The sequence below is a fragment of the Anas platyrhynchos genome, chromosome 2, assembly GCF_047663525.1.
Source record: "Anas platyrhynchos isolate ZD024472 breed Pekin duck chromosome 2, IASCAAS_PekinDuck_T2T, whole genome shotgun sequence".
NCBI classification, from domain to species: domain Eukaryota; kingdom Metazoa; phylum Chordata; class Aves; order Anseriformes; family Anatidae; genus Anas; species Anas platyrhynchos.
In genome coordinates, this window is record NC_092588.1 from 49,103,317 (window position 1) to 49,121,948 (window position 18,632).

Consider the following 18,632-nt stretch of genomic DNA (forward strand, 5'->3'; position numbering starts at 1 on the left):
TTATTTCCTTCTGCATAAATGTCTTTGCTCAAGACTGGCAGTACAAGATTCTCTCTTAGACAAGAAATCAGCATTGCTTTATTAAAAACAAGATCTTTCTATTTGTAATGTCAACAGCATGCTATTGGCTTTGTTTTTCTGATCAGTATGGCCAGAAAAAGTCTGGTACTTGTGATAAGGGCTAAAGGGGAGTGATATTACAATATCAACAGATGTCTTACCGGAAAACAAAAGTTTATACAAAACACTTGGTAAGATTATTAGAATTCCCACATATTCATTCTGGCAGAAGAAAAACTGGGTCTTACGCTCAGTGTCTTTTCAGTCATGACTTGCTGTGCTTTACCATTTTGTTTTCTAGCTGCTATGGTGGTTTCGTCCCCGTCTGATTCTCAGTGGGCACACCCATAGTGCTTGTGAAGTGCTGCATGCGGGGAAAATTCCAGAGATCAGCGTCCCATCGTTCAGTTGGAGGAATAGAAACAATCCTAGTTTCATCATGGTAAGTTTTAATTTTTTTTTTTTTATTTTTGTCAGATAACTTTCATAAATAAATCAACATGGCAGTCAGCTATATTTTAGAACTGATTCTACCTGTAAAAACAAAAAATAATAATAAAAAAAAAATTGCCTACCCACCCAACCCACTCAGTACACTGCATCCACTTTATAAAGTACATCTGTGGGAGCCACATGTTCCGTGTGGTACAAAGCAATGCTGTTCAAGGTCTAATTAGTATATGGGTACAAGCATCTAACAGTTTCTTATAAAGAGGGTGCATTGTAAACTATTGACTTGTAAAAATAATCAGTATTGTGCACGGAACAGTAGAAAGACTCATTTTGCTCGGTTGATTTACCAACTACGAAAACAAGACCGCGTCCACCTCAAAGTTTCGCGTGGTGATCATGGTTTTCAAACTCGTGCATTAACCACTTCACACAGTGAAAACGTTGGTCACATGCCAATAGTCTGTCTCCTCGTGTCCAATTCACATTTTATACAGTGTGTTGGTTATGCTCTCGCAGGCAGTTCCAGTGCTCAGTATATCCTTAGAGGTAAAACAATTAGTTCCCCAGTTCAAAAATAAAACAGAACTCCTAGAAACTTGGAGTAAGAAGCAAAACCTACAATCTGCTTAGAGTAGTCTGTGACTTGGGCTGGTGGGGGGAGAATCTTTTCTGTATTTTTGCTGCTGTTGAGTTTAGGCTGCTTAATACACAGATAGCCCCAAACTTTTAAATTCGTTTTTATGCAACTGTTAGTATTTCTTGTTGAAAAGTAGTTCTGTTTATTCCATATTCCTGAGAGTAGCTGCCTTCAAACCACATAGGCTCTCTCTGCACACACCAGACAGTGCATCTTCACTGCAAAACAAGAGGTTGGCTAATTAAAGTTGCATCATCTTCACTACTGTTTTAAATCAGCCTCAGACTGTTGTAAACTTTAATTAGAAGTCAAGCCAAAACCCAATGAAGTTCCCTGTTGCTGAAGTTCACGTACACAATTTGGATTAGCCAATGTGTTTTTTGCAGCATGTACTGGGTAGGAGGAGGGTTCGGGGTGAGGAAGGGGCACATTCACAAAACCTAACTTTAGCCTGGGAAGGCTCCTTCCAGGTTGGTTAACAGCAGCTAAAGTTAGGCTTTTCTTGAAGGCAGATCCGATGAGGAGCCCAGCTCTCTGGTTACTCTAGATGGAATAGAGGGAAGATTGGCATCTGGGCTAACGTTGGCCTGGTGACTGTTCCAGTTAGTGCCCAGCACCACAAGTATGGGCTCTTCAGCCCCCTGGAGAAGGCACTGGTACTAGGAAACTGGCCCCAACCCTTGCCACCCAACACCGAATTTAGAAATCGGGAGGTCTGACAGCCATGGTGTTACTCCTGATTTAGAACCTACTGTAACAGCAAAGTGACAGTCTTCGTTTCTTTTCCAGGGCAGCATAACACCAACTGACTTCTCCCTCCAAAAATGCTTCCTTCCGCATGAGAGCACAGTCTTTACTATATACTGTGCAGCAGGTGCTCTGCTCGTAATCCTGATACTAGCTCATTTTCAGCTTCTCACTCCACCATTTTATTTTGCTCAGCATTTAATCAGTAAGCATAAAGCAGTATGAAGAGCCAAACATCTGCATTCAGTCACTGAAATACCAAAGCTGAGAACAGTCAAACATCAGACTATATTCATGCCAGCAAATGACCTAATTTGATTGCTAGTCTGAAGGCAGGTTGCATTTACACATACCATAGAAGTCCTATACAGCTGATATGACTACTACAGGATAAATAATTAACCAAAATGAACGTTTCATGCTGTACAAAAATACTGTATTCTACAATCAAATGAGTCCTTTTCCTGCTATAATTTTTGTATCAAATATGTATATTAAAAGTTTAACTGTACATTATGTAAATCCTATAGCCTCATCACTTATCTGCACTAGTGTCTTACCCTGGTGGAGGCTCAGTCCTGCAAACTGGAAACGTTTCTCTGTTTTATTGCTGCATGGCCCTTCTAATGTCATAGGTCTGTTTGTTAGGGTCAGGCAGAAGCTAGATACATCAGCACTGAGAGATGCAGATTTCCGTAACCTTTATAGGATGTCATATGTAAGGGACTGTAGTTTGGGACAAGAAATCTTCCAGTTCCTGACATATTAAACTGTTAGCTGACTACAAATTGCAGTTATCGCCTACCAGACAACAACAGGAAGAAGCCTCGCAGATCCAGTTTGCTGATACACACCTGAAACCTGCTTTAAAAAAAAAATAAATTAGGGCGACACCTCAAGCTGCTATTTTTAAAAAGATGTGCTATGATGAGCTTAAAAAAGAGGGCCCTATTGCATCCCAGAGATCTGTGTGGTGAGGGGCCCTCCAGTTGCCGATCTTCTGCAAGAAGGAAGGTCAAATACAGCTGCAGTAACATTATCCTATGCCTTGGCCCTCAGTCTACAGACAGCTAGGGATAGGAATGCACGTTAGTTTGGATTCCTGCAGGGCCGCCAAGTTTTGTTAGCTTTCTTGTAGAGTCACATTTTGAACTGCACTAGCTCTTTGCTGGGGAGGGGGAGACCGCCAGCACCGGCAGCAGCACGGAGGGTGTAAGGTCTGAGCTCAGCCTCGTTGCGTGCCGTGTCTCAGGGAGGATGCGACAAATCCTGACCGCTTCTCCCCACCCGCCCCAGGAAGAACAGAGGGGCTGCTGCACACCAGGACCGGCTTTCCTTCTGGCATTCCTGCAGCGGCTGGGAGCTCTAGCCTGAACTCTTGGGGTAGGGGTTATTTTTGGAGAAAAGCCTATCCTTTGTTGTTCGTTCTGATTCTTTGGCATGGGAAGCGAGGGGATCTTTGCATCTGGGGATCTTGTTTGCTAGCTTAGTCCACCCAGCCTTCCGCTTTCTGGGAAATATCTGCTGACTAAATTGAACTGACACGTATTAAAATATACACCTTTCTGAGAAGAGGAGATGCTCACATTATAGTATCTAAAAGGGGGTTATTTATCATCAAATAGAAACAAGTATAGAATTTGGCTGTAGTCTGACTTTAAAAGATGACTGATTAAGGTTTCTAACTAGCAACGATGTGGATAGTAAATCATTAATCAAACCTGCTGATTTATAATGCCAATGCTGGGAATGTGTTAGCTCTTAATCTCTCCCTAAATTTAAAATGAAGAGTGGGAATGGTCCGAAGTGTGGTAAAACACTCTATAAAGTAATGTAGTCTAACACTTCTCTAGGTTTCTGTTATTGCAACTGTAATTTTAGACATTTGTACAGGTTATCTTGGACACAGGAAAAGTATATAGTCACAGACATAAAACACCTATGTATAAAATATAAAGCAGTGTTATAGTTACTAAAAAGGACATGCCTTATTGCTACAGCAATTCTTGCTTTTTATATATTGTACTGTACCACAACTTGTTTTGAGAATGTCATTTGCATAAATTATTCAAGTTTGAGAAATATTCACACATTTTGATTCTACAATATTTAAAATAAAACAATTTTCTAATGTGTCTCTTTATTAAAAGAGAAATAAAAATGTCATCTTGTAATTCTCTTAGGCCAGACACAAGGGTTTATACACCTTTTTTCTTCTTTCTCGCTATTTACTTGCACAATGAAAGCCGCTGTTGGTACAAAGATTGAAGAGCTCTATATAATGGTGCTTTACACATTCACAATCGGTCTGTGCAATTGTGAAGTTCTATGAATGACCAAAGAATTACCAAACATATTTTCTAAATATAAAGGAAAAAAAAAAAAAAAGAATCCTTGGTTCCCATTAAAACAACACCAGGTTGCAATTTGGACACTCGAATGAATTCCAATGTTTTAAAGCTGAGACTTCAAAAGAGAAAGGCATGTTTGCTGCAACATCCGGTGACTGTAATACCTTACTTGGAAAGGTAAGTGGTTAATTTGCATAATTTATAATTTTTATACTAAAGAGCATTTTTTTTTTATATAAACCAGAAAAAAACCCCTAAACTCTACAGATAAAGTTCTTACCTCCAGTCACTGCTGCAGGTAAGGTTGACATCAAGCTGTACAGCGCAATCAAAAACATACTTACATCTTAGCTCATTTTACAGGTACAGCCATAATCAAGGCACAAAGATCTTCTACAAGTATTTTTCTTCAATAAAGTTGTACAAAATAATATTACATTTTACAGTCTGTACAATATAATAAACCAGCAGTAAAACAAAAAAATATATATAGGGAGAGGACTGTTGTCCAAGAATGATCGGAACTAAAAGGATCATTTGTGGACAGCACAAATAACGTAAGTGAGGGTGGTAAATTTTCTGCCTAGATGCAACAGGCTGAAAAGTAGCTGTAATTCAAATGCCTGAGGTGTGCAGAGACACTTAGCTCCAAAACCCCAGAAAAATTGCTTTGTCTTCACTATTCCTCTCATTATCTACTCTACTTCCTGTGCCAGTAACGGCTTAAAAGAGGAGGTCACTTTATCAGTTGACCTGCAACTCAGAAATGCTAAAAACTGTGACAGAGTAATAAATATTGTGGTGCTGCTACATTGTGTGTCTACTTCCTCAACAGTATTTAATAACCTGATACAAAGTGCATTAATCTTTTTTTCACCCATCAAGTACTCTTCAATGTCATGTTAAAAAGGAAACCCACACAGAGGGATAGCTATGACTTTTAGTGTCATCCAGCTAACATACCAGTTTGAACTGACGTTAACCTGCTGGAAAAAATTTAGCAGGTCATGCTCAGTTAAAAAAAAACAACAAAACCTAAGGGAACAGAGGTAGCCAAAGGGCTTAGTGGAATGACGAAGAAGTGGCATGTCAAAATAAAGCACAAAAATAGTCCCAAAAAGCATGAAGGAAAAACAACCCAAACTTGCTTCGAATCAGCTTTAAGGTTAAATAATTAAAGTAAACAAAGTGAAGAGACTGACATTTCTATAGTATATTCTTCCACCCTGTGTGGGGTAGTATCAAGAGAAAGAGTAAGGAGCAAAGAATTTAAAACCACAGGTTCCACGGTGATCCCCCTCACAAGAGTTCGTACTGGCGAAGATGCATTCTTTGAATGATGTCTCGACAGTCGTTGAACACTCTGCGGATATTTTCTGTGTCCACTGCACACGTAAAGTGTGGGTAGCAATAATGCCGGCCGTCTCCGCTCGCTGTACTTATCCTCTGTGGAAACAGAGAGAAAAAAACATGGTAAGGAGTTGTTCCTCACAGGTTTCCCCTCCCGGTGACCTGGGGACTTACTGGAGGCCAAGAAACTTGGACACGTTACATATATATAATACTTTAAATAAATAAAGTGGAATTACCAATACAGTGGCTGGGTTCACGTAAAATAATAAAACAAGCACAAAGCCAGCAAACATCAGACCACTCAGAAATAAATTTTCATAAGGCTGCTGCACAACTCTTTAGGTTGCTGACTTAAGCTCCAATGTTATTTTGTTGAAATGCCCCAGAACCTTAAAATATGTTAAAAGTGACAGTTTTGTTCTGTGTGGCTATAGGGCTGAGATCGGTAAATCCTAGTCCAGATCCTGAAGACATAGAAGATAGAGAAATTCATCAAAGATGGAGGCCAGTTGTTGGGAGAAACCTTTTTGTAAACTTTTTCTGAATGTTAATGCAAATTATAATGGCTAAACAGCAAAAGGCAATGGTCTTTTCTCTGTGGCTACACTGTACATTTTTAATACGGTGATTTATTTTACAAGTGGGAGTAAGCTTTTAAGCATGTCCAGCTAAAGATATGCAAAACTACTGGCATCTAGAAGCAGTGTTTTATATAAATAGAGCAATAAGAAGTTGCAGATATTTGCAGGTAAAATTAGATATTCGACATTAATTAAACAGAAGACTCTTAAATATATATTAAAAATATTTTCTTCTTACTAAGCTACACTCAGTATCTACTTCAAGGGTTACCCTCATGAGAAATATTAATTTAATACCCCATGCAACTCACGGGTAAGTTGTTCAGACCATATCTGAAGCATGAAGTACATTAAATAATAATGAAATAAAAGTTTTATGAACTACTTCAATGGTGGCAAAATTCTGAAACAATTGCAATTTTGATTGTATTTTTCCACCTGCAGGACACAGGCTTCCAGATCTCCTAGAGTTGTTTGGGGAGATCAGTGTCTTGTAAATTTGGAGGAAATCTGACCCCTAGGGCTGGAAAGATGGTGGCGTGCACGGAAAGTAACAATGATTGGGAACACTAAAAAGTGCAGCAGTGTTTCTGGTTTTGATGCAACAGCTGCTTTGCATCTTTTCCCCTGCAGATCTATATGAAAGTCTGTCCCCTGACACTTCTCTCATTTTAGGACGTGAGATTTTCACCCCCACTCAAAACTCGATCTGAAGAGTAGTGTTTTACTCGGCACCAGGTCAGAGGGGAAAAATACGCTCTGGGCCAATGGAAGAACATTTCCTTTCCTAGAACACCAGAGGGAACGCTTAATGTCAGCGTCCCTGGACTCCAGGGGTGGGGATGACAAAAAATTTTCAGTGAGGAGCCAGGCATACGAGCCGAGGAAGCTCAGCCTGTGTATCCGAACAGCTGCTCCTACAACTCCAAAATAGAGCTTTTTAAAAACCAGAAGGAACCAGAGGAGCCGGGCCAATGTTTTAAAGGGTGTTACCTTTATACTGGGGATGTATTAAAACAAAACATCACCAGCTGGAGAATCTTGTGTACAAAACACCAAAATTGGGATAGGGAGTGTTTTGAACAATGAGTTCAAAAGAGCTTGGCAGGAGAAAGGATGTACAGAGAGCTTGGGAGGCGAAAGGATGTGCCTGCACCTTCAGCCTGTGTCAGAAGGAAGGAGAATTTCCTCTAAAACACATTTCCTGCTACGGGAGCTGCTGTCACCAGCTGGGGGGCAAGCGGCGAGAGCTGCCTGGGAGAGAAAACACCATCGTCGAAAGCCGAGTTGGATTGCCAGCCCGGCAGCAGCAGCGTGCTTCCTGCCAGGCCTCACCCAGCGCTTTCCCCGGTTAAAAATTAATCACTTTGGTTTCATCGGTGCTCGCAGCCGACCTCCTGCTGAAGCCTGCAGACACCACAGGCAGCCACACTGGTTCTGAAATGAGCAGCCGATGCGTTTTGCCTTCCTAATGCTCGTATGTTACCTTTTAGCTGTATTTGTTGGGGATGTTTTTATACTTATCTGCAGGTTGAAAATGATTGATCACTACTTCTTCCTTTCACCTGGCTAAGGACATGAGACCCCTTCCCCAGTCTGTACGCTGCATCTATTTGTCTTGTATCCCCCTCTCCAGAACCACAGCCTCTCCCCAGGACCATTTCTGCTTGGCCTGAGCACCAGCCTCTGTCCCTGCTTGGCCCTGTTGTTGCCACCACCCACCAGGCTCATTCAGGCTCTTCAGACCCCTTACCTGACCAGAAACACCTCGCTTGCAAGACTTCCCGTTCAAACAGATGGAAAGTTTAAAGTAACTGTTCAAATAACTAAGTTTCTCTATTTTTTTTTTTTTAAAGCTGAATAAAACAAAGCACAAAACCAGGAGAGAGAAACCCAGGAATTGTTTATGGAGGAGATGCTCTCTGCCAAGCCTACAGTGCACGGGTGGCACTGGGGAGAAGCTGTTTTGGCCCCATGCCCAAGCCCCGGGAGCTGCTGGCAGGTGCTGGTCCCAGCCCAAACTCTGCTCCTGCACCCCAAACCCATGGCACCCACAGCTGCCAAGGGCCTCTGCAGCTCTGTGGTTGTTTTTTTTTCATGTGGTTGCAATGCCTACACCCCCTTCCCTCCCTACCCGCTTCGTAGGTGGCCTCTTTATATAACGCACGTGAGTCATCGCAGGTAAGGATCTCGCCCTTGAAGTATTTTTTTGGATAATGAAGAAACAAAAAGGCGGGGAGTTTCACCCTAGTTTTCCTTTCACCTGGTTCCCTTGGACCCTCCTTCCTAACTGGACACCCTCCCTGTCTGCCTCACAGCACGTCGGCATGACTGCCAGAGAGCCTTGGCTCAAAGTGCTCTTGTTTTTGGTGACTCTTATTTCAGAGCAGTGCAATCTGATGGTTTTCCTCATAATCCGGAAGGCTAAGGCAGTGAGTGGAAATCCCCCAAGTGTGAACATAATTAATTGCTTCTTTCTCAGTTGTTGATTCAACAGCTGTAAATCCTAACAATGCTTCTAAACGCATGACTTCAAACTTCTTAATTCTAATGATTACACTTGTTCTCGCGAACACCCCCATATAGTTTCTATAAGTAGGGCAGGATTTGAAGTGCTAAGCTTTAGTTCTGGTCTCCGTTACTACTTTGCAGGGTTGGAATGACTCAATATGACTGAAACCGTAAGTTATTTTGGATTAAGCCCCTGTTTCTGGTAGGAATGCTGGGCTGTGATTGTGCGACTGATAATTGCCTCTATCTGTGATATGTAGATAACACCTCTTCGGTTCCAGCTTCAGAGGAAATCTTAATCACAAAAATAACTGTGACCAAACAAGTCAGCTTCCTTACTGATTCCTCAGTAGGGCGAGGCAAACCTCCTAACTCACACAACAGTCAACAGAATTAATTTTTAAGGATAAAATCTGCTTTCTCGTTCATTCCCTCTTGCCAGCTAAACACCGCCAAAGCCCTTGGAAGACTGCAGGTTAAAAAACCAAAAGCTGATTTGCTTGGGCACGGACTGGACTGACACGCAAAATAAACATCCAAGGCAACAGTCAGTGGCATCTTACAGGTGAAGCCAACCACAGGAAATCTCACTAACTTGCAATGGAAATAGTCCGCGGCGCTGCCTTCCCGAGCACAGTGTGATGCTGGCAGCACCCACGGTGAGCCTGGCAACGAGCTGGCAGCCAGACACCTGCTTCCAGCTCCTACCTACCTGTTGTGAGGTACTTTGCAAGGCAGGTGACTTTGTATTAAATGGGCATTAAAAACCTGTGAGTGCCGGAGAAAGTTCTGCAAGATGGGCGGATGAAAGGAGTTAGGGAATTGCCAGACACGCTCCTCTCCTTCTAGCTTTCTGCAAAACCCCGTCAGTTTTCCCTAAATAAACTATGCCATCTGCCAGTATTTCCTATGATAGAATCATGCATAAGATCAAAATTACTCACTAAAAACTCATCCCGGATGAAGAACTTGGCTCTTGTGACTTTGGGGTCTTCTCCTGCATCTGGTGTTGCTGTTCAATTAAAAACAAATTACATCAGAAACATGAAAAGCAAACAATCCTCCATTTTTCATAATAAAAGATTTAATAAAGAGGAAGTAGTCCTTCAATACAGAAATTAAAGCCACAGGAGACTCCTGATGCACAGTTCTGAAATGGAAGCAGACTGTAAAATCTGAAATAAACTTCTAAACATCTTTTAGGGTCCTGAAAATTGCTGAAACTTGTGCAAGCGTCATTGGTCATACCATGATGAAGAGGCTTACTCACATCCATAAATTTGTTCACATAAAAGCAAACCAAATGGGGGTTAGGGTTTAAAGTTTATCAGAAAATCTGACTAGAAAAAGCAGCTGAGCTGTTTGATTTGTGCAACACAAGAGCACCTCTGTAAGAAAAGATTCTGAAGGCAGGGATTTGGGTTTAAAAATGGCTAGAGCAAGATTACGCTTGGAAAAAAAAAAGTCATACTATTAAAAGATCTTTTAAAATGTATCTTTTTCTTCCAGGCCCCAAGTCAGCAGAATTCTTAGATGTATTGCCACTTAAATGTACGAGATTAAATTCTTGTTGCACTGGAGGCTAATTCCTTGGTACTAGTTGTTCGTCATGAAGTCGTCTCTATCCAGACCATATAACAACTGTATTTACTCTAAGTGTAAAAATCAAACAATGCAGTGAAGAGATAATCTCTTCATTTCCCTTTGGTGTGGTTTCTCCTCAACTAAGGTACCACATCAAATGCTAATAAACGTAATATTGTAAAGGACAAAATTTATTGGGATATGGAAACATTTCTACTCTTATCTACAGCAGTAGGCATAAACCGAGAGCAGCTGCATAACCAGCGGCATCTTACAGTTCAGTGCTGCTGACCTTAAATAATGTGGTCTGAAATTAGAGAATAAATGAACAGGTTAAAGACAGAGTGCTGCTTCATATGTAAATATTCTGGATCACTCAGGATTATTTGCTGTGAAATCCCACTGAGAAACATGAAAAGCGACTTTATCCTGACAACTTGCTTACTATGAAAAATGTTGATTTTAACAATTTACCCAAACTTGATGTATATGGAGTGTATGCTTGGGAGAGAGAGATTGATGTGATAGTGACAAAAGATTTCTGTAAGTCCTTAGGGTTATAAAACTCGTGCCAGGTTAACTCAGATTTTAGGAACGTTTATTTATCCTCTGCACTTGAAACTCAGTATCATACTCTTGAAATTCCAGGCCTGAATGGAAGGTGAAAATCGCTTACTCTTTCATTTCCATAATTTAGGCTGCTGTTGATGGTGAGTGGAGGATGTAAGCCTTTTCTGACAGGTCACCTCGAGCCCTGTGGCAGGGAAAATGTCAATTGGCTGAAACAGAGGCTATAGTGGTCATAAAGTGCAAGTTTTACTCCTTTTGCTGGACACAGACTTGAAGTATTTGGCAAACAGTCTGCCTGGTATAAAACAGGTGTAACACTCACTTGATCACAAACCCAGCAGCCTGAACAGCACAGGGCAGAGCAGGCTGCTTTGCCTTGTACACTCCTGTAACAACATTTCATGTGAAAGAGCTGTGTGATTGTGAGTTTGTGTGCGTGTGTGACAGAGACAGAGAGGTGCTGTGGACTGGGCTATGCCAGTTAGCCAAAGCCCTGAAGTGGTGAAAAAACTTACCATCCTCAGGTACAGTGTAATGCGCGTATTCAGGAAAGTAATCTTCAATTTTTGATTTCCCTGCCAAGACTTTTTCAGCCAGCATGTCCTGTTTATTCAAGAACAAAATGATAGAAATGGTCCGTAACCACCTGTCAAAAACAAACCAAATGTTTGGGTTATCTCCGACACATTAATCAAAGAAAACATATCACATCAATGGAAAATTTATGGACTGTCTCTGCATGGGTTATTTGGAACATACTTCTACAGAAAAGAACTAAAATCTAAAATTATTATTTCAGTTGAGTTTTATCTATGCTGGTGGATATATTTATAGGATCTGTATATAAACTTATAAAATCTCCAATAGACATAACTGGAAGGAATGGTCTTCAAACATTGTTTTCTAAACTATCCTTTTGATATCAAGTTGGGAAACTGATGATGGTTCCTGAAAGCACCACAGTCCAAAAACTGACATTTCTGTCTACTTTGTTTGGTTTTGCTGAAGCAAAAGACAAAGGCTGGAAAACTCTGTTCTCCCAGTCTGCTCTGTCTTAACCAATATCTCATCCACAGAAATATCCTGCCTGCTAGGATGACCTGTATGGCACCTGATGAATCAAAAGTAAATAATCCCTCTTCTTCCCCAATTAGTACCTAGCCATCACTGTGGCAATGCACCTTTGGGACCTCACTTAATGTTTTTCCTCACTTTACCTTCAGTCAGCTCACAGTGCAAAGCACTGTGAGGTATGTGTGCTAAAAAAAAAATTCATTAACTTAAGTATTGTTTTTATTTATTCTCTGCTAGGAACATAGTCAGACTGCTATTTGGTCCCGTATTTATGTGTCACTCTGGCAGCAGTGGTGAAGCAATGCGTGCCACTCCACATGCACCCTGTGACCTGGCCCCACCTGGACATTTTCTGAATAATCAATACGAGTATTTGCTAAAATGGGTTCTAATTTGTAGGGAATTGAAATGTAGCTAAACTTGCAGGGGGTGAAGAAAGAAGTATATTTTACCTGTTATTCCAGATACTTTTGAAAAGGTCCAGGGATTCCCGTAGTCTGTTTGTGTTATTGTCTTCCCTTATTACCATGTTGTAGCTGCTGCAAGCCACAACAAAGATTATAGCCGTGACATCTGGACAAAGCACACAGAAGAAAGGAGAGGGAAAAGAAACTGTTATCGCAGCACATACACCTCGGGGTAATACCACCATTACTCCCCGAATTGCCCCAGACACCTGAAGAAAATATTTATAACATTGGATTTTTGCATTAGTGACACTATGTTCTTAGCGTAAGGAAAATGATGTAAATGTGAAGTATATTCAAAATAAAACCATGGAATATTTTCACTTACCATTGAAGCATTGAATCCATTTTCTTCTCTCGTCTCTCTGGCCACCTACATCAAACATGCTGTTAAAAAGCCATAGGATGTTATATCACTCATGTGCACTAGGGAAGTCACATGAAGCATGCAGCACAAGTGTTCATTTTATGAATCTGACAGCTCCAAGGACAGCGGCACTAAAGTACTGCCTGAAGGGAAGAGAGACCTGCGGACGCTGCGCTGCATGTCAGAGCGCTGCACCGCTCCACCTGCCCTGCTCTGCCAGGAGAACGCTACCATAAAGTGAGAAATACTCTTTTTCCAGGAAAAGTGCTGGCCTTTCTGGTGTGCGGAAACGCACGTGACATGTTTGGTTGGGGCTACTGCATTACAAACAAGCACAGGTTTCATCATATTTCGAAGCATGGTGCAGAGAGTACATGTCTACAAGGAGGAGGACACAGGCAGCTCTTCAGTCCATCAGCACTGTCACCTTTTTGCGTGAGAACCAGTGAGTGGAGGCAGCCCAGAGGGAAATGTTTTAACAGAAATTAACACAAATTAATAAAATTTCGAGACACAGAGCTTGCAGCCTTCCAGAAGAAGGAAGACATTTAACTCTCTTTGTCCCACTGTACCAATTGTGACTTGTGGCAAGATACCGAGTGCTGTGAGACCTCACCCCAAAAGTATTTTATGAGTTTACAGTGCTCTATCAACAAAACAGTTGGCAAAAACAGCCCCATGAGAGAGCAGTGTTAATATACATGACTAGTATCAGCTTTTTTATGAAGTACGAGGCAATTTTACTGGGACCTACTGAAACTGCTAAAAAACAAACTAAATCAAACAGTCCTTGCCCCCTCCCTACACCTCACTTTACCAAGAACAGATGAACACAGACATCTGAACTAAGTTGTTAAGGATTAGTAAGATAATCATAAATTATAACTAATAGACTTACTGGAAATTTACTTTATCTACTTGAAATCTTGTTTCAAAAATCCCTGATGTCAAAACTCTGCATCTTAATAGGTCCTGGAAATGAGAACACGGAAGCTGATTAGTGACATTTTTTTTTCTATCCTGATTTTCTTTCTAAATACATGCAATAATATTTTCCATGAAAAGTCTTAAATGTTCCATTTAATTAGAGTTCAATCAGACCTGTTGGTAAACCCGCATTTGTCCATACTGACACAGTAGATACACAAACAACATCTCTGAATTTGGCTTGTGCACACTCTGGAAGCAGAACAATACCCTATGTGTGTTCTCCTTTGTGCACACTGAAACCAATAATTGATTATCATATAATTTTATATGTGACGTGGATAATGAATTCTGAAGTTACATAAAACTAAGAAAAATATGTTGTTCATGTTGTAAAGTCAAGTATTCAAATGTTAGAAAACTCCAGATTTACAGTTGCCCAGGCAACCTTAATTCTGCCCTCTTTTGTACTGAATGAGACAGGAATCCTATCGAAATAATAGCTTCTGACTAAGTAATTAAAGCTCTATTACAGTGCACAGGGGAACAGAATTTAGGCTGCAGGTAAATTTGGCATTTCTTTCTTATTTTTCATGCTAGCAGTACTTTACACTTAAATAACATTCTTTTAATAATTAAAAAAAAAATAATTTCCTGCTTTCTCAAATGAAGTAGGTAAAAGCAATTTATGATGCATACCTGAAGAAACTAGCTTTTCCTGTGCCATTACCATCACTAGCAGGTATTTTAGCCTTGACTATCCAGCACTGCTGCTGGAGCAAAAGTTTTCTGCCTGCCCAACACCGAAGGCCTCGTCTGATCTTCAGAGACATAGGGTATTTCTTCCCAAAGGAAACGTCAGGAAAAAAATTTGAGACAGCTAAATAACAGAGCAAATCCTCCTGTGATGAATGATTGCTCAAGGTAGAGGAAGGCCTCACAAGAACAAATATAGGGCAACACTAACATAAATAATAAAAGCAAAAATGAAGCTTTGCTTCACTGATTTCTCTCTCCAGCTGAGCAATACTGATGCTACAGTCAGGCCATGGGGTCTACATGGAGTAAATCTCACTGCAACCACTTTTGTCTGGAAATGTCCTGAGGGCTTTAATAATTGATTCTATATCGGGTCGACTACATGAGTTTCACCTCATAGTACAACGTGTATTATTTTTTATTGCCTTCTATTTCAGGATACTTGTCAGAGTAATTGGACAGGCTTATGGTTATAGACTTGAACTAGGTCTGAAGGTACAGGTTCTGCTCCACATACTTCCCTGTGTGTTCCCTGGCAAGTCACTTCATTTCTCTGAATTTCAGTCCCTGATTACACAATGAGATTCGAAAGTTTGATTTTATTTTTTTAAGAGCATCCACCCATCGTACACCTTGGGTAGTTAGACTGAATTACCCAGTGTAGGGATTCTCTTTTACTATGAGTATTTGCAGTTTACCATGTGGCCTGCAATCTTGATGGAGACTACTAGATGATAGCAGGATGCTGGCACTGAAAAATAACAGCCTCTGAATAAGTTGGCTGAGGAGATGTCCTGCCCAAGGAAACCAGGCAGCCTGATCTCAGGGAAGCCAGCTGAAGCCATGCATCATGCCGAAGCCTCTTCTCACTCCAAGGCTGCACCATTTCACATGTCCTGCAAGTACGGCTTAAATGGAAACTACTCTGCCCACAGGAGACAGGCACAGCTGAAAAGAAGGTGTCTGCATGCCCACAGGGAAATCCATGAGGCCTGCTGCTGCTTTGGTGCTCCCCGCTGAGTTTGGACATGGGACCCACTGCAGGCTGCTGTCCCTGAAGGACCCTGCTGACGGACACGGGATGCCTCCTTTCAGGTTTCCATCACCTCCACTGCTGCAATAAAACACTCCTTCTGTGTAGCAAAGGCTGGTGATGGAAACCCTAGGCTTTTACATGAATGTTTTGTTTGCTTTGTTTGTGGGACACAGAATGGAAGGCAAGGAGAAATAACAGACATATTACAGAAACCACCAACCTGCATGTAACAACACTAAAACACAAGCTTACCCCCACCAAAAGGCCTCTTTAACACCCATTACTTGAACTGCTAGACTGTATTTTGATAGTATGGGGCATGGCATATTTCAGTGCTGGTGGGACTAAACGAAATTACCTGAAGAATTCATACAAACGGGTGACTTGGTTCAGACCCTATCCCATTAGTTACACTAACCTGATCTGTGGGTGTGTAGTCATCCATGCTGACGCTGTCAATTCTTTCTAAAAAGCTGGAAGGGAAAAAAAATGCACTTAGATATGTAAAATCCTATCTAGTATAGCACTTTTCATGCTACTTTTTCCGATTTAGATTTCAGCTGCAAAGTAAAATCACAAGTCTGATAGTAAATCTACGAGCCCAATGCTTTACTTATATTGCTTGGGGTTGTAAATTCTGAGCCAAAAATCTCTTTACCTAGACTTTGCTTCAGTATAGCACTTTTACACTTACCATTATGCAGTACTCACAAGCAGTCCAAATGCAGTTAAATGTCACAATTTTGTGAAATCCACTAAAAAAATACCAGGTCTATCCATGTGTCATAACATTATGAGGTTGCTTAAACATAAACAAGATTCTGGGGTTTTTCAGAAAGAAAATGGGGAGAAGGGTTTCCTTTATTTAGCTGGCTTAGCACAATGCCATGTTGATTACAGTCTCAGCAATGTTAGCAGAACTGTTAGTTAATGTACACGAGGAGCTTTGGCCTGAAATGTTTCCCCTGAACACTGCAGCTAAAGCGTAAGAACTGGAAAAGAAAACTGCACGAAATGGAGGTTACCCAGTCTGCCTGTTTACATTGCCAGAACTCAGTGAAATCCATGAGGTGAAACACAACTGCAGAGAAGAACAAGAGGAAAGGGAACCGGAAAAAAAGGGGGACTGCATCTCCAATTATTTTAAAGATCCTTTCGAGCTCTAATTCTTTCCTTGGACATGTTAGAATAGCAGTAATAAGGATATAAAAATGGGATTTTCTATGCAGAGCTAAAATAGGCAGGTTCTCCTCCTTCACTTTCACCCATTTCTTAGATTTGTGTGAGCCCAGATGGCTCATTTTCCAGGACTGCCTGTATGACTTAGAAGCTTTCTTGAATTTCTGCATTGTTATTTGGTATTTGACAGTGAATACCCCACCGTCTGACTCATCCTGCTACAACATTATCAAGATTTCTTTATCAACTGGCATTTTTTTTTTCCAATTTTACTTGGAATCTATGTGGAATCTATTTAATTGCAGTGGGAAAGAAGAAAAAACAGTGAACTCCTGCCTGGCACTGTGACTCACTGTTAACACAAGGGTCACACACACTGACCAGTTGAAAAAATACCCCCTAAAAGCCTGACTGTACTTGTCATAGTACTTTCCCACGGATACTAGCTGAAAGGAAAAGAAAATATGCCACGTTTATATTTACTTATACTATTTTTCCTTTTTGAACCCCAATTGTTATAACAGGGGAAAAAAAAACAGTACATAAAGTTAGAATATACAGTTTTTCTTTCTGTACCATCAAGGTGTGACATCCGAACACCGCATTTAAAAAACATTTGTTTATACAACAACACGACGGGTGCCTAATTACAAAATGGTCCTGAACAAACTTGAAAGAAAAAGGATCTCTTTCCTAAACCTCCTCCCCCAGCAAAAGTAACCATCAGCTTACACAGAGATGGAAAAGTGCATCTTTACAGCTGCAGTCACCACTAGACAGCGGCTGTATTCAGCAGAACCTTCTGCTCTGATGTTTTCCTCACCTCGAGAACAGCGATTGAACCAAGTTTTACTTGTTACCCCCGCAGTTAACGCAGACGCAGGAGCGGAGAGATGTATTTTTAACAGGTGCACTTGTCGTTAACCCAGCTCTCATCTCAAGCTCACAGCACGCAGCAAGATGAAGAAAGATGGCAAAAATCGACACCCCCCCAATGCCCCCAAGCTGCACCTCTTCCTAAACAAGCAGCCTGAGCGAGGCTGTTGAGGCAGCGTTCCTGTTTTTCCAAGTCTGTCACAAAGTTTTCTTAACAGTTTGATGTGGTTAACGCTGTGGACAGAGGCGAGTGTTTGTGCACCAACACGACTCCATCACAAACCCCACGAGACAATGTGAATCAGCATTTTTCTTGGAGGAGCATAACTTCTGGAGTTGATCTATAAACCACAGGTGATACATCTTGACTCTCTGACACCAAGGCCACGCTGGTAGCACTGATCCAAAATGATGAGATAAGGTGATATTCAGTACCAGTGCACACCTCTCTCTCCTCTACAAGCACTTCAGGAAGGTTATCGTTGTTAGCATTTGCATTTATGTGCTGTGTGTCGGCCCAAGTCATCTTCCATTTAGAAAGTATCAGCCTCCTCCAGGTAAAAAAAATATGTTTCAAACATCCTCAGTGGCAGTACCACAGGTAAGAGAGAAAGCACTCTGTTAAATCACCTGTGCTTTAAAACCTCTGTTTAGACAGCCATGTTTTACGTTCCTAAGGTTGCTGGCCACACCTCATCTACAATGAAATGAAAGCAGTGATTTACAAAGTTAACTGCCATCCTGCTGTATCAACCTGCTCTGCTATCACTGGCACCCAATAAATCAACACATGACTGGGCTAAATTTCATAGCTTTTCATAAGGTGTGTGAGGGACAGCTTTCCTAGGATTTCTTTTGGAAAGACACTGAGTGTGCACTGAGTTTTCTAGACACTGAAACATAAAAAGCCATACTCTGACTTTTTGGAAAGAAAATCAGTTCCTGAACATCCTTCATAATAAGCTCCTTACTTGGCTAATTAGCACAGTATCAAAAAATAGCTCTGACAGGCGAATTTATATAGTAGGTTCAAGTAATGGATTCCAGATGAGATAAGGAGGCAGTACTGCCTCATTACTAAACACACTAGCTTCATCCTC

The 18,632-nt window shown here is 41.1% G+C and overlaps 2 protein-coding genes across 7 annotated transcripts in view; one reads left to right on the top strand and one right to left on the bottom strand.

The window, feature by feature from the left end:
* Positions 1-2,413, top strand: part of MPPE1 (metallophosphoesterase 1) — a 28,440-nt gene extending 26,027 nt beyond the window's left edge. For 4 of the 5 annotated variants that reach the window (XM_038174863.2, XM_027452066.3, XM_038174860.2 and 1 more), the window contains 2 exons: positions 362-502; positions 1,940-2,413. In XM_038174863.2, the coding sequence (XP_038030791.1) occupies positions 362-502; positions 1,940-2,122 (324 nt within the window). In that variant the 3' untranslated portion in view covers positions 2,123-2,413. Of the gene's footprint in view, positions 1-361; positions 503-1,658 lie in introns of all 5 variants that reach the window. The other variant, XM_072034690.1, reaches the window with a different exon arrangement.
* Positions 504-18,632, bottom strand: part of GNAL (G protein subunit alpha L) — a 196,982-nt gene continuing 178,853 nt past the window's right edge. For both annotated transcript variants that reach the window (XM_027452063.3, XM_038174859.2), the window contains exons 6-12: positions 15,896-15,950; positions 13,654-13,727; positions 12,717-12,775; positions 12,374-12,494; positions 11,363-11,493; positions 9,638-9,705; positions 504-5,694 (exon numbers count right to left, since the gene is read on the bottom strand). In XM_027452063.3, the coding sequence (XP_027307864.3) occupies positions 5,548-5,694; positions 9,638-9,705; positions 11,363-11,493; positions 12,374-12,494; positions 12,717-12,775; positions 13,654-13,727; positions 15,896-15,950 (655 nt within the window). In that variant the 3' untranslated portion in view covers positions 504-5,547. The remainder of the gene's footprint in view (positions 5,695-9,637; positions 9,706-11,362; positions 11,494-12,373; positions 12,495-12,716; positions 12,776-13,653; positions 13,728-15,895; positions 15,951-18,632) is intronic.